At 43.0% G+C, this 16,208-nt stretch overlaps 1 protein-coding gene across 1 annotated transcript in view; it reads right to left on the reverse strand.

The window, feature by feature from the left end:
* The window catches only part of NKD1 (NKD inhibitor of WNT signaling pathway 1), a 129,854-nt gene extending 118,969 nt beyond the window's left edge, over positions 1–10,885 (reverse strand). The window contains exons 1-3 of the mRNA XM_044661419.1: positions 10,861–10,885; positions 10,593–10,625; positions 9,764–9,897 (exon numbers count right to left, since the gene is read on the reverse strand). Of these exons, the coding sequence (XP_044517354.1) occupies positions 9,764–9,897; positions 10,593–10,625; positions 10,861–10,885 (192 nt within the window). The remainder of the gene's footprint in view (positions 1–9,763; positions 9,898–10,592; positions 10,626–10,860) is intronic.
* Between the last annotated feature and the right edge of the window lie 5,323 nt (positions 10,886–16,208).

Genomic DNA, 16,208 nt, shown 5'->3' on the forward strand with positions numbered 1-16,208 from the left:
CTCTCTCTCTCTCTCTCTCTCTCATCTCTTATCTCTCTTATCTCTCTTCTCTCTCTCTCCATTCTTCTCTCCTTTCCTCTTTCCCCTCCCTCTTCCTCTCCTCTCCTCTCATCATATTCTCTTCTCTCCTTCTCACTCTCTCTCCCCCTTCCCCTCTTTCTCATGCTCCCTTTCATTCTTCCTCTTCTTTCATTCTCCTCTCCTCTCCACACCCTCCTTCCTTCCCTTCCTCTCTGTCTCTGTCTCTCTCTGTCTCTGTCTCTGTCTCTCTCTCTCTCTCTCTGTCTCTTTCCAGCCTTCCCTTTTTTCCATCACCCTTCCTTCCTTCCTCTCTTCCTCTCTCATTAGAAATAGAAACACATGGCACCACATGAAGGCATTTTGCTGGAAACATTATCATTCTTAGTATTGTGGACAAATGAATTATGTGTTCACAGAGCCCTGACAGAAAGCTGGCTTACTGTTGAACATTCAAAAAAGAAAGAAAAAACAGCCCCAAAATGTTTAATTCAGTTATAAGACCAAAAAAACAAAACAAAACAAAAAAAAAACAGTCCTCATTATCAGATCTGCCTGTTATCTCTGGATATCATTCCTTTTATATCTGGCTGAATAAAGAAATGACTAAAACCTAAATACTCAAATATGTTCTAGTGCTGCCTATGCTGCTATAGCTGAAGTTGTTTATTTGATAAAATTTCACCTGCTATATTATCACAGAGGAGATTTATCTCATAAATTTTGTTTGTGATATGGAAGACAGTGTGTGTTTCTGTATGACAGATAAGAATCAAAGGCATAAGACCCTTTGAGATACATCATATTCCTCCTTCCTATTCAGAAATGGATGATTACATGAATAGTTTAAGATGCAATTTTTTTTAGATTGGGTCTCCCTATTTAGCTTAGGCTAAAAGTGCAATAGTGATTAGTCATTGGCATGATCTCACTACTGATCAGTGTGAGAGATTTGATGGACTTGGGTCAATTTGGTCCCTCCTTCGGTCCTCTTCCCTTACCTCATTCCCCTCTCTTCAGGAGCTTACCAAATTGGGACCATTGTACAGAAACTTCATTAAATCAGTTCACTGACACTCAGAAGGAAGTCAGAGAAACCCAGAAACAGGGATGAGGAGAGAGAGCATTCCAGATCCTAAGTATAGCCAGAGAAAATGCCAGATATAAAAGATAAAGCATCCTGTACATGGAACAAGAAGATTAGTGTTCCTGGATTAGAGTATTGGGTTGGAGAGTGGGGGAAATAAGGATTCGGTTTACAAAGGAGAAGCAGAGAAATTTGTGTGTTTCAAAGTCCCAGGGATAAGGTGCCTAGTCAGGTCTGAAGTAAGAAAGGAATCATGGGATGAAATAGCAGTTCATTTTTAATTTTTTATCTTTTTTTCTGTAACCAACACTTCATCGTGGCCAAAAAGGAGTCAAGAAATTGATCTGAACTAGAGAGAGAGAGACATATACACGCAGAGAGACACAGAGAGGAGAGGGAGGAGGAGAGAGAGAGAGAGAGAGAGAGAGAGAGAGAGAGAGAGAGAGAGAGAGAGAGAGAGAGAGAGAGAGAGAGAGAGAGAGAGAGAAGAGCAGAAAGAAGACGATGCCTATGTTGGAAAACGGGCAAAATGCAAGCAAATTCCAAGCGATATACAAAGTTCAGAAACAAAAGCACTTTCTAAAACAATAAATGAATTCTGAGTGGGAATAGAAATGCCAAAGTCAAAACCATGTTTTGATACTGATGATTTCCTTTTGGGATCACACACTTCCCATATAATGGAAATTAATGGCCCTGCTGAACTGATTCTATTAAATATGAGATCTTTCCACCTCCCACCCCTATTCCCCTCTCCCCAGATGAACATGGAAAATCAATCTAAGAGCAAGATATTCCACAGTGAGTTTTGGCATTGAACACGGAGCTGCCCTTGGGAGTAATCAGCCAAAGCACCATAGTCCACTCTATCCCCCTGGTCTGTGACTCCCTAAGGGACAAACTTGCCACTGCCACGCTTCTCAGATATGCAGGAGATCAGAAGCAGCTCCTCAGAAAGCAATGGGGGAAGGGGCAGAGGGAGGGAATTCACCAGATATTTTAATGTAACAAACATATAAATACATACATTTAAATAGCATAGACAATTGTTACTTCATTCAGCAGTCTTTCCTACCACACTGCCTAGGGTGGGCAATGGGCACCCAAAAGCTGACAGCCCTTGCTCAGACCAGAAAGAATAAAGAGACATCAGACAGAACTGTGTCATTGGTAATCCTCTGAAATCATCTAGTTTTAAATCCTAGAAAGCAATTTGCCCTAAAAGTTACTAAATTGTGTATATCCTTTGGCCCAGTGATACCACTATCAGGCCTATGCTGCAAAAAGATCAAGGAAAGAGTAAAAGGACCAATGTGCACAAAAATATTTATAGCGGTGCTTTTTATAGTAGCCCTAAATTGGACACTGAGGGCTGCCCTCCTATTGGGGAATGGCTAAACGAATTGTGCTATGCAAAATTATGATATGGACAGTTCCAAATGAAATTGGGAATCTATTCATAATTAATCTATTAACTGATGCAAAATAAAACAGACAGAACCAGGAAAACAATGTATACAATAACAACACTGTTATAGAGAAAAACAACACTGAAAGACTTGGGAAGAACTCTGGTCAGTACAATGATTAACGAAGACAAAGATGAAACATACCACTCGCCTCCAGTCAGAGAAAAGACAAAATTAAAATACAGAGAGAATGGACTTTTGGAGAGAATGGCCAATGTGGGAATTTGTTGTTGGCCTATGCATGTTTAGGATGAGGGTTTTGTTTTTCAATTTTTTTTCTTCTATTGGAGGGGGCAAGATTATAAATACAGATGAAAATAAATAATTTTTTTTTAAAGAAATCACTAGGGCAGCCAAGTTGCTCATTGGATAGAGTGCCAGCCCTCGAGACAGGAGGTCCTGGGTTCAAATGTGTCCTCAAATACTTTCTAGCTATGTGACCCTGGGCGAGTCACTTAACCCCAGTAGCCTAACCTTTAATACTCTTCTGCCTTGGAACCAATACTTGATATCAATTCTCAGACCGACGGTAAGGGTTAAAAAAAAAGAAATTGTCTGATTAATACTCATGAATAAAGAACATTGAACCATAATAACCCACCATGGAGGTATGTTAACGTAATCATCACCAAAGTTTTCTTCTTTTTAAAGCTTAAAATTTGAGGCACACACTTGGCAGAAGGGAAGCCCAGAATATTTTTCAGAAAAACTTTTTAAAACTCACACATTATTCTCATCATTCCCTTATTCCCTTATGAAGTCATCCAAATGCCCTCTATACTCTCATTACTAATTTCACCTCCTCTCCTGGAAAGCAGCAACTCCTGTGTTATCCATCATTCTTCAGGAATAGGAAATATTAACCAATGCCTTGCACCATCCTGGATAAATAAATGTCTGAAGAATGAATAAATGGATCTTGAGAGATAAATAACTCACAGAGTGAGTAGGAATGTGAGGGAAGCATAGCAGTTGAGCAAGAGGTTGTACGGAGAGAGTCAGTAGTATGGTGCCATGGCGAAGAGCTCTGAGTTTTGAGTGAAAGGACCTGTTTTAAGTTCTAACTCTTCAACTTGCTTCCTGTGAGATCTTAGTGAAGTCATTTGACTTCTCTGGCCTCTGGGAGCCAACATAGATCTATGAATTTGGGAGAGGAGCTAAATGTCCCACATTAATCTCTTCTTCATACCCAAGTTCAAAGAACAGACATTTTGATGGGAAGAGATTTCACCGGCCACCTTTCTAATAATCTGCTGGCTCAGTCCATTCCTAAACTCTTCTGAAAATACAGTGATCCCTCTGAAAGAAAAGATAATTACACTTCTATTACAAATAACTATTTTAAAAGAAAAATCAGAAAGAGAAGCCAAAGCCCTGTCAGGTCTGGTATCTACTATCTAGTTTTCCTTCTGTAGCCATGTCTTTTACTTCCTCCAACCTCAGGTAGACATTGCCCCTCAGTGTAGAGCCTAGAGAATAGATTTCATTTTCCAACTTTTAAAATATACAACGTGTGAATGCCCCTCCTTCCTCTTCTTCCCTGAAAAGATTTCTCCTAAAAATGGAAACTTGAGAGGTTATATATTTTCACAATATCCTAGATTATGAATCCTTCCTACTACCGTACCCTAACTGGTACAAACAGAAAATCACCCAAGCCACTTCCAGGATAGTAAGAGGCTGGTGGCTGAAGCTTCTTTCTGAAAAATATCTACCTGCTTAGTTCTCTTAGTCCTCGTAGGTATTAAGTAGGTCTCTCATGGGTATAATAGGTCTCATCCCAAAAAATTACAAGAGGAGAATCCTGTTAATGAACTCTAGTGTAAAGAAAATGCCATACGTCAAAATCTACCAGCAATCAGCCTCCCATCTTGCAGAAGGAAAAGTTTCAAAGGCTAGAAGAGATACTCTCTCAGGTTGAATCACAAATCACTAGAGAGCATGTGGCCAGAACATCTCAAAAGGGAAACAGAAAAAACATTTGGCATCTGTCTTTCTCTTCCTCCACTCCTTCCCCTACTGTAAGAGTAGATGATCATCTATGCAGAATGATTTTACCTTCTTAAGAAAACAAGCAGCTCTATAACATACCTGTCACCTAACCCCTACCCTTTCCTGTTTCAGCATCTCATCTCTCCACCCCCCCTTTAGACTGGCCAAGAGAATATTAAACCTTGAGGGAATTCTAGGGCTCATCTACTTCAGCCCCTTCATTTTACAGATGAGGAAACCGAGGCTCAAAGAAGAGAAACCAGTCACCCAGCATCATCACACAGTTAACAAGGAGCGGAGTCGATTTCTGAACCCAAGTCCTCTCATTCTAAACCCAGTTTTCCTCCCCCCACTATTCCAAACTGATCCTTCAGACTATTTTCAGAGTTGGAATGAGTTACTGGGCTTAGTCAGAAAACCAACTTTAGGTCCCTTGGGAGGAGCGGGAAGCACACCTAAGTCAAAGACGCCAACTTTTTGTTTCATGACACCAAATAGTCAATTTATGCTTTTCTTCAAATGTCAAGTCCACCTCCAGCAATACACTGCTTTGAAACCACATAAGGACACCTAACACTTTCCATATGGCAACTACATTGTAGCTTTTAATTGTACCAACTGGTATCATTCAAGCGTAATTCCCCAGGAATCTGGCTCTCAGCAGCAGCCCCAGCCAACTCTCTAATCTCATCACTATGGCACTAATACTTCCATAGACACTCTGATTGGGAATGAGCACATTGTAATCTCCCCAAACCAGAACTGTCAAAATGTGCTAGGTACACCACTAATTAAATTACCCTGCCTTCCTGGCATCAAAGCTTGAACTCCCTGCTTACATTTTTCTCTGTCTACACTTTCAGCCAGTATACACCCTCCCTTGTAAGTCCATCATTACCAAGTGACAATAGAAAGTAACACCTTCAAAAGAGTCCAATTTAAGAAGCATAAAGGTAAATATATTCAAAGTTCTCTCCAACTTGTATGATATTTCATGAAGCCAAAAAAATCACTTTTTTCTTCATGTTTAGTAAATATTTATTCATTTTACTCATAATAAAAAGTAGTGCCTTATAGAGCACCATATCCTTCCATATCTATCATCTTTTAACCTTTCAAAGATCAAAGTTGGGGCAATGAATAAGAACACTACCTTGGGAAAGGTCAAAAAACTTGATTTCTAGCCTTGGTTCTACCACTTATTAATCATGTGCCTAGGGCAGATGGGTAGCATAACGCCAGGCCTGAACTTGGAAGGACCTGCATTCAAATCTGGCCTGAAGCACTTCCTGGCTGTGTGACCCTGGACAAGTCACTTAACCCCTATTCCCTACCCCTTGCCACTCTTCTGAGAGTTGATACTAAAACAGAAGATAAAAGGGTTTTGGGGAAATTAATTTAATTTAACACTGGGAAGGGTGGGTGATACGTTGCTTCTGCCCTCGAGGAGCATACATTTTCATAGGAAGGTCATTTCATAGAGGCTAAGTGATTCATCCAATGTCATTAACTTAAAAGAAGTGAATGACAAGAGCCAAGAGAAAACTCCAGGTCTCTTGACTCCTGTCCAGGCTGTTTCTTTCACAACATATTATCTCTTAGTACACTTTTCCCCCAGTTGTAGGCTACGAGAAGGCAGAGAAATGCTCTTTGGAGTGGCATGCTCAGAAGGCTATATTTGAGGGATCCTCCATACTTTTATTAATCCTTCTTAATTCTATTACCTGCTCTGTTGATTATTTCCAACTTATATATATATTGCATATGTTTATATACAATTACTCACACACTGACTCCTCCTTACGTTGCTAATTCCTTGAAAGTAGGGAATGTCCTTTTCCTATCTTTATATTCTCAGAATTTGGCACAGTTCCTAACACGTAGGAGGTGCTTAATAAATGTTTATCGACTGAACGACTGGCACATGTGCAGCTGGGTCACATTGTGGCTTAGAGCATCAAGGTCCTACCCAAGGAAGCATCCCCTTACCCAAGGAAGAGCAGACAGCAGACCCTCCCATGCATCCAAATAAAGGTGGCAGTGGGGGAAAGGCCCAGTGAAACAAACTCATCACATTTTGCCTCCCATCCCCATTCTCAGTGCAAAGACAACTTGAATCCTGAAGTGTAAGGCCCTACCTCTGGCTCCTAACCATGGACAAAGTAATCAGCTAAGTCATCACTCTGAACCACAGATCTATTTGCATTCCAAATATTAAATGAAAAATATCCTAACAATTAGTATTTCCAGGATGGTAGGAAATTCAAAATAAATTTTGATTTAAAACAATGCCAAACATATATATATCTATATATCTATATCTATCTATCTATATATATATATATTCTTTGCCAGAGGATATTCACATTCTCTCTTCTCTCCTTTGATCCTCAGGGCAACACTATAAATGAAGTATGCATTATTAAGTCCATTTTATAGGTGAGGAAACTGAGACTCCAAGAGAGTAAAGTGGATTCATTCAAACTCACTTAGTAAATTCAGTAATAAAACCTAGATTAGAATTCAATTCTGACTCTCCACTAAGTACTGCCCCTAGAAGAGGCAAAATACCCCTTAGGAAAGACTCCTGCTCCCTTCCCATCATCTCCCTTTGATGGTAGGAGCCCTCATCCTGGAATCAAGGGCAGCCTGCTTCATAACATTTGCTACTGGTATCTTAGTGCTTTTCATCTTCAAAAGTGCTTTGAACAAACATTAATTACTCCTCACAATGCTCCCAAGAGAGTGAGGTAAGTACCATCCTTCCCCATTCTTCATCTGGGAGGGATAAAAAGGCAAAAAGGTTAAGTGAACTTGCCAAAGCCACAGGCAGAGCTGGAGTTAAGCAGGGGCCTCCAGCACTCTTCTCCACTTCTCCAAATAGCATTTTTTAAAGGCTCACGATCTCTTTGTGGAAAATTAAATTATTTAATTCATAATTACAGATATTTTTCCTTTGTCTCACTCTCTCTCTATCTCCTCAGCCCCAATCTGGAAACCAGAGACCCAGACATTTTAAAGGAGGGGAGGAGGGGTAATATTTGTTATGGCTTTGAAGATAAAAGCCAAATGAATTAAGCTATTACTACATTTAAGATTTCCACTCTAGGAGAGTGTTGCTTGCTGTCATTTTTTAAAAGTTACACATATGTGACATTAAGTAGCAATACTTTGTTTTTAAAAAAAAGGAATCAACAGATTAAATTATTTTAACTCAATAAGAATATGCAGTTAGATGACAAGTATACTTCTTTGTCTTGAGCTATAAAATGAATTCATTCATAAAGAGACATCGCATCATTTTCATTTGGTTTTTTTTTTAAGTGTTTTTAAAACTAGGATGGGGAAGGTTTGGGACAGGACATATTCCTTTGTTACTATCTCTAAACCCAGGCCAGCCTTCAGGCTAACAAAACATCTAAGAAGAACAGGATGGTTCCCTGGTGGGCAGATGGGTGTCAGTAGTTTAATGAAAAGGCAGAAGCTCCTCTTGGAGACCTGAAGGTCAGTGCACAAATCTCTTCCCATGTTAAGCCTCCTCTCTTGAAGTTCTATTTGGCCATCATGGCCACATCTAACCAATCCTTCTTCGTCACCACCCTCCCCCACCAAGAAAAAAAATCCCCACCACTTCCAAAGAATAACTCTTTCCCCTTCCCCTCCCCAAACCACCTGGACAAGCTTCCCTACCAGCTGGTAAGGATGGCAAATCCAACCTGCCAGTTTGATTGTTCCCCCTTTAAGAAAGAGGGAAAAAAATTAAATGTCACATCAAAAACTTCATTCATCTTTTGATCCTCTGGGCTGCCTGAGTTGCACGCAGATCATTTGAAACCCACATGTGGAGTCATATAACTTGCAGGACATCCATGAACTCCAGTCACTGCCAGACCCCGAACTACACTGTCTCTCCCCAGCAGACAACTCCACAGAACCACTGAATCGGCTGGGAATAATCCTCTACCAAGAAGTCTCAGAACTTCATCCACAAGGTAGAAGACTGACTTAACAGGAAGGCTCATAGGTGTCCAAAGTCCCCAGGGCCTGAAACAAGAATAAGACTATCCCAAAAGATAGTCATTTTCCAAGTAAATGGATGTGTGACCTGGCACATGCCCTATTATCCTTAAAACAAGAAACCAGAAAACCCTCCAGTAAGTTTTGCCCACTAGAAATATCCCTGGGGAAAAGAGGACTATGGGAAATGCTGCCCAAAATGACCAGTAACTTTCAGCTATAATCTCTAAGTAGTACCCAATAGCAGTTTAAACCAAGTTCAAAAAAGAAAAGAAAAAACAGAGAGCATAAATTTGATGCTACTCTGCTCTACAAAACAGAAAAGTCTGGGGCAGTCAACTCCCTCTGAAGCTGTGATGGATATTTCTTCTTTTTTAGCCTCCCCCCACTACAGTTAGCAGCCCTAGAATCCTTTCTTCACTAGGAGCCCCAGAATCCACCAGCCCAGCCTTGACCTCTGCACCAACAGCTGTTGCCACTGGGAAACTGCCCCAACTCCTCTCCAATCCTATTTCTGAACTCTTCCCCCTCCTGCATGCATACATGTTATAGCAGGTGAAACAGACAATCACCACCCCCATCCTTCTCCATGCATACCATGTTCAAAAGCAGAGGCCAAAGTGGCCCCCTGACTCTTGACCTGGCCCCCTTCAGGAATAGCCCCCTTGGCTCTACTCAGTTTCTTCTGTCTAACCCACCATCCAAGCTGAGACTCCTCCTCTAAGTCAAGGAAGGGAGGATGCCTCTAAGATACCTCCAGAAGAGGAATAGGAAGTCATTCCTGTCCCTAGATAACCTAAATCTTGATATATACCTTGCCCTGCCTGCCTTTCCTGGGCCCCCTCCCTATGCCACCTCAAGACAGGAGACATCATACCAACTTATAGGGGCTAGATACCATCTCCCACTTTCCAATAGCCCGAAGGGGATAGTCAGTATGGGGGGGGGCAGGGAGAAGGAGAAGAAGAATATCCTGGAGGGAAGGAGGGAGGGGACAGGAGATAGACCCAGAGCACATTTCTGAAGCCAGAGTCTCCTTTTGGAGAAGGAAAGGGAGTGGGCAAGGGACTGGCATCACACTCCTTTCACTAGACAGAAAGAAGGAGCGTAAGAAAAAAAGATGCAGCAGAGCAGCAGGGACTCTAGGACACTGAGGGGAGGTGGGGGAAGGGGTCCGTACCCGGGTGCCGCTGGTGAAGCCGCCCACCACCCGGGGCTGCCGGGATCCTGGGCCGCTGCTGGGGTAGCGTTGCTTCCCGATCCAGTCCTCGATCCCTTTCCTAGCCCAGGAGGCGTTCACTGCGAAGCTGTCACCTAGGACACAGCACAGCCTGTTTGAGACCCTAACCCCAACATCGACCTCCTCCTTCTCCCGACCCACCCCTTGCAGTACATCACCCCTAAAGTTATCCAGAGAGGCAGGGAGCAGGAGAAAGGTAAAGGATTCGATTAAGAGGAAGGGAAGAGCAAGGGAGGGGGACGGAAAGAAAAGAGAAGTAAGAAAGCAAGAAAACAAGGAGGGTAAGAAAGAGAAAGGGAGAATGGGAAAGAAGAGAGAATAAGAGCAAGGAGAATAGGGAGAAAGCGGGAAATGAAGGGATATAGAAAGAAACTGATGAGAAGAAAGAACAGAGTAGATTCAGAAGGAGAGGAGAAACAGAGGGATGACTAGGAGGGAAAGAGAAAAAGATGGGGGAAAAGACCAGAGTTGACAAGCAGAAACAAGGAGAGAATGGAAGTCAGGGAAAGACATAGGAACAGACAGCTAGAGAGCTGGATCCGGGGACGAGAGCTGGGACCAAGTTCGAAGACAGTGCGGAGAAGGGCAGAGGCCAGAGCTGGCCCCGGGGGCGGAAAGCTGAAGGCGGCAGAGGCGGCGGTGGTGGAGGAGGAGGAGGTGGAGAGGGTGGGCTGAGAGAAGAGCAGGGAAAGGGGGCGGGAGGGGAAAGACCCAGAGAAAGGAGGAGGGTCAGAAAGTTTGCCCCGGGGCGGGGAGCCATCATCCCTACCTTCGGGGCTCTCCCTGCGCTTACACACGGCAGCTGGGCAGATCCGAGGCGGCGGGCGGGAGCAGGAAAGAAAGGGAGAGGGAAAGAGTTAGCGATCGCGGCTCGGCGGGCTGGGCTGGGCAGGGCTGGGCAGGGCTGGGCAGGGAGAAGAGGAAGAGGAGGAAGAAGAGAAGGAGAAGGAACAGGAGGAGAAGAAGGAGAGGGAGCCCGAGCCGAGCCTGAGCCCAGTTCCCTGGGGCCGGGGCCGGGGGTTGCGGGAGACACTGACCGTGTTTGGAGTGAAGTTTGCCCATGGTGCGGCAGGGCGGACACCGGCCCGAGAGGGCGCCTGGTTAATCCATGTGTCCCCGGCCCCTAGCCCAGTCTCCCCGCCCGGCTTCTCCTCTCCTGTCCTCTCCTCTCCTGCCCTCTCCTCTCCCTCTCTCCCTCTTTCTCCAAAAGACAGAGGCGGTACCAGGACGAGCTCCCTCCAGCCCCACGGCTGCCTGATTGACGCCTCCTTGCGCGGAGCCCCCAGCCCGACGCCTCCTCCGCGCGCCCATTGGGCCGCGGCGGTGCATCAAAGAGGAACCCGGAATGGGGAGGGGGCGGAGACTGGCGGGGGCCAACTCCCCGCAGGGCGGAGAGAGCGGAGCTGCGGCCGGCCAGCCGGGGGGTGGGAGGGAGCGGGGGAGCGAGATGCTATCCTCATCACCAACCCTCCACCCCACCCCACCCCAGTCCCTCCCTAGCCCGACCCCTGGCCCCTGCTAACGCTTCACCGACTGACCCCCTACTTGGGGAGATTTAAGCCGGGTCCCACCTAGCCTCTCCTGCTGGGACTCTGCCCTATAAAGAGGAGTCGCTACTCGCCCCCTCCTCCATCATTCAGAGACCCTAGTACTGTCCTCTCCAAATATACACGCGCGCCCGCGCGCGCGCGCACACACACACACACACACACACACACACACACACACACACACACACCACCACACCACACCACACCACACCACACCTTACTGGGAGGGATGGGGGACGTGGCTTCACTGGTCAGACATTTCCCTCCCCTTGGGCCAAGTAGAAGACGAAAGAGGAGCGTGCGTGTGTTGATCTTATAAATCATTACCATACATTTGTATAGTACTTTTTTTTTTTAAGTTTCCAAAGCACTTTCACAAACAATCTCTCACCTGATCTTCACCACCTCAACTAGGCAAGGCTGAAATCATCTCCCCCATTTTAAAGATGAGGAAATCGAGTCTGAGAGAAGAGTATCTTGTCCAAGGTGACAGGATATTGGTGAGAAAAATCAGAACAGATTCAAATTTAATCCCTAATTCACTGTTCTTTCTACTAGAACACACTGCCTCCCAGATGAAACGAAGCATTTTATTGTTATCAAAAGTTATCGTTCCTAGGACATTATTAATATATTAATTTGCTGTCACTCAACTGCATTGATGAAGGGAGTTTCCATGCTATGAGTTCCCTAACTTTGTTGAAATCACTAGTTCACACACACTAGCAAACCGATGTAATCTCTCTGGTGCCAGGATAGGAACTATAGGCTGAGTATATTACAGTAGTCCATTCCTTGGCTAGAAGTCTCTGGGTGACCTGGCAGATGTCTGGAAGTCTTGCCTTCCCCCTGCTATTAAAAGAAAGTCTCTTTTCCATCAGAGGTCTACTAATGTACAGTTAGCATAGTAGTCACAAAGGCAAGGTCCCTTTTTACTTTCATCTTCCTCAGTTTCCAGAGCCACACAACTGTTTATTTTGTCTGAATGAAATTTTGTGATGTTTCCTCTGAGTTAGGCAGCTTCAGCAATAAGCACCGCATTTGTTTTATCAAAGGAAAAAATGTCTGTTCTGCTGACAGGCTAGAATCTGAGAGTTGGAAGGGACCTCGGAGGTCATTCAATACCACCCCTAACTGAAGCAGAAATCCTTAAGAATGGGCATCTAGTCTTTGCTTGTGGTAACAGAGAACTCACTACCTCAAAAGGGAGTCCATTCCATTTTTAGACAGCTCTAATTATTAGAAATGCTTCCTTTTACTGAGCTAAAATCTATCTCCAACTTCTATCTCTTGGTCCCATTCTGACAGTCTGGGGCCAAACAAAATAAACCTTCGAGTTGGTCTATTGGCAGAACTCTCTCCCAATACAGCTTGTTGTACTTATTTTCTAATATATTCTTAAATTCTTATTTCTTGTCCCATGTTAACTTAGTCTGCCTTCAGTTGTGGGCTGATTTGGATTAATTCAATAAATATTTATTGAGTACCTAGGTGTTTGGGATACATCACAAATGAGATACATTCCCAGTCCTAGGGGAACTTTTTGACTGATAGGATAAAAAAAATTACCTATCAAAGTTAGAATATAATTTGAGACAGCCATGGTATCCTGGGAAGAGCACTGGACCCCAAGACAGGAGAATGGGAGTTCAAGTCTTGGCTCTGATTCATCACTCATTTTGAGTCTGTTTTATTATCTGTTAAATGGACATAATAGTGCTTTCATTATCTGCCTCATAGGGTTATATGAGGAAAGAGTTATATAAACTCAAAATTACTATAGAAATGTGTTATTATGATCAAAGACATAGAGTCAAACCAAAGTGCTAACCTCATCCTTTTTAGCTCTTCTGCAGCCTTTGACATTGTTGATCATTCCTTCTTCCTTGATCATCTCTCCTCCTTTGGCTTCCATGACACCAATCTATCTTGAATCTTCTCCTCTCTATCTGATTGCTTCTTCTTGGTTTCCTTTGCTAAATCAGCATTCTTCTTCCTCCCAGTAAGTGTGTATGCCACTGCACCACACCCCTCCACCCCTCAAGACTCTGTCATTGACTCTTCTTTTCCCAAACTCTCTTCCTTGGTGATCTAATCAGTTCCCATGGATTCCCACTATCATCTCTATGCATGTCTTCCTAATTCATAGAACCAATTCTATTTTCTCATGAATCCCAGTCCTTTATTATCTACTTTCCTTAGGACCTCTCCATCTGGATAAGGGCCTATAAGGATCTCAAAGTTGATATGTCCAAAACAAAACTCATATTTTCCCTGTCACACATCTTTCCTCCAAATTCCTTTATTGAAGTTAACTAGCACTACCCTTCTTCTAATCACCCAGGTTAACAACATTGACTTCACTTCCATTACCTCCCTCTCCTTCTGGACAGCCCTGGAACTTATTCGCCATATACAATCAGTTGCCAAGTCTTGTTGATTCTACTTCCACAATATTTCTCACATCAGTTTCTTCCTCTCCACTTAAAGCACTGACTTTTACTATAGATTTTGCCTTACATCTGTTCTGGATTCCCTGCTTGTAGTCTCCCTTTTGTCTAATCTATCCAAATGGGTAGACTAAAACACAAATCTAACCATCTCACTTGCCTATTCAAAATCTTCAGTGCCTCCACATTGCTTTTAGGATAAAATGCAAAACTCTCATCCTGGCTTTTAAAGTCCTTCACTATCTGGTTTCCCAACTGCTTTTCCAGTCATATTTCACTGGACATTTTTTGTCTCAGTCAAATTAACTTGCTAGCTATTTCCTGGATATGATATGCTTTTCCTCCTCACCATCACCTCTTAAGATCTCCAGCTTTCTGGGGGCAGTTGATAGAGTGCCAGCCTTGGAGTGAGGAGGATCTGGGTTCAAACCTGATCTGGTCTGTGTGACTCTGGGCAAGTCACTTAATCCTGTTTGCCTACCCCTTGCCCTTCTGTCATAGAGTTGTTACTAAGACAAAAAGTAAGGGTTAAAAAAAATCTCTAGCTTCCTTTAAACCACAAGTACCACCTCTTTCTTTTTTTCCTTCTTTCCTTCCTTCCCTTTTTCTTTCTTTCTTCCTTTCTTTCTTTCTTAACTTACCTTCTATCTTAGAATATTTACTAGGTATCTGTTCTAAGGCAGAATAGTGGTAAGGACTGGGCATTTGGAGGTAAGTTACTTGCCCAGGGTCACATAGCTAGGATGTATCTGAGGTTGCATTTGAACCCAGGACCTCCTATCTCCAGACCTGGCTTTCTATCCACTGAGCCACCTAGCTGCCCCTCATGAGACCTTCCTTGAGCCTCTCAGTTATTAATGCTCTTTTTTTCTTGAAATTATTTTATATGTAAGCTTTAATTTGGTTTGCTATCTTTGAATATGTTGTATTTTGCATGTTGAATTTGAATTGGGTCTTGCTCCTTCTCCAACAGAATATAAGCTCCTTCTCCAACAGAATATAAGCTTTGTTTTAACTTACTCAGAAGAGCACCTTACACAAGGCATGCTCTCGAATGTTTTTTTAACTGAATTAAATTGGGAGTTTAGAGTTGGAAGAGATGATATGATATATAGGGATCAAGGAAAAACATCGTAGAAATCTCATCTGGGCCTTGAAGGATGGGTAGGATCTTGATAGACCAACATGCCGAGGAAAGCATTTCAAGGAACAGCCTGAGCAGAGATGTGCAGAGGAGGAAAGAGCCAAGTGTGTTTCCTCCTGGAAACATAATTGTGCCTGTAGGAATAATTCACAGCTTCTAAGGCAGTCTAACAAGTGATGACATGTAAGGATTACATTAGTCACCATCTATCTTCTGTATCCATCAATCAAGGTTTCCTTGATTACATGCTTTCGATCATCATCATAAGAGGCAATCACCCTTCACCTTACCCCGCATCACCTGGATTCATTCATTCATTCATTCTTTCACTCATTTGACATATATTTATTAAGCATCTATTACACTATACAATGGAGTCAGGGAGACAGAGGAGGTAGCACTCCAGGGAGAGAGGAATTAATTTTTTTTAAATCCTTATCTTCCCTCTTAGAATCAAAACTGTGTATTGGCTCCAAGGCAGAAGAGCAGTAAAGGAGTAGACAATGGGGGTTAAGGGACTTGCCCAGGGTCATACAAAGGAGGTGTCTGAGTCCAGATGTGACTCTAAACCTGCCTCTCTATCCACTGAGCCACCTAGGTGCCCCCAAGGGGTTGATGATAATAGCAAAAGCAAAAAAACTTTTTTTTTTAATCTATGACTGTATCTGTCACTATTAATTTTGGTGCTATCTTTGTAAGAAGAAACCTTCTGAATTGAGACCAAAGACACCTCCACCATTTTTGTTTCTAAGTACTCTAATTTACTTCCTTATCTTGAGGCAGGTTGACCAAAAACATCTGAAATACCCACCAGCAGCATCACTACTTTGGGTTAAGGCACAGAGCGCTGTACATAATAGCAACAACAAAGAGCATTTCTTAAGTGCCTACTATGTGATATATAAAGAAAGCAACAGAATGCTCTGCCCTTAAGGAGCTTTACCTACTGTTAGAGGATACGTAAGAACACAGACAATTAAATAGTATATATCTATATATACATATATATACATAAAAGCTTTATCTCCTCTTTACATACATCATAATTTCAGGGAGGGGGGTGAAGATGTGGAAGGATTATGCTTAAAAAAATCTTTGCTGAATTGAGCTAAGGTCTCCTGGAGCTGCCACTGAAAACTACTATTGCCACAGCTCCTTTGGCTCAGTAGACAGACAGAGCCAGGCCAGGAGACAGGAGATTCTAAGTTCAAATCTGGCTTCAGACACTTACTAGCTGTGTG

Source organism: Gracilinanus agilis, chromosome 2 (genome assembly GCF_016433145.1).
Source record: "Gracilinanus agilis isolate LMUSP501 chromosome 2, AgileGrace, whole genome shotgun sequence".
NCBI classification, from domain to species: domain Eukaryota; kingdom Metazoa; phylum Chordata; class Mammalia; order Didelphimorphia; family Didelphidae; genus Gracilinanus; species Gracilinanus agilis.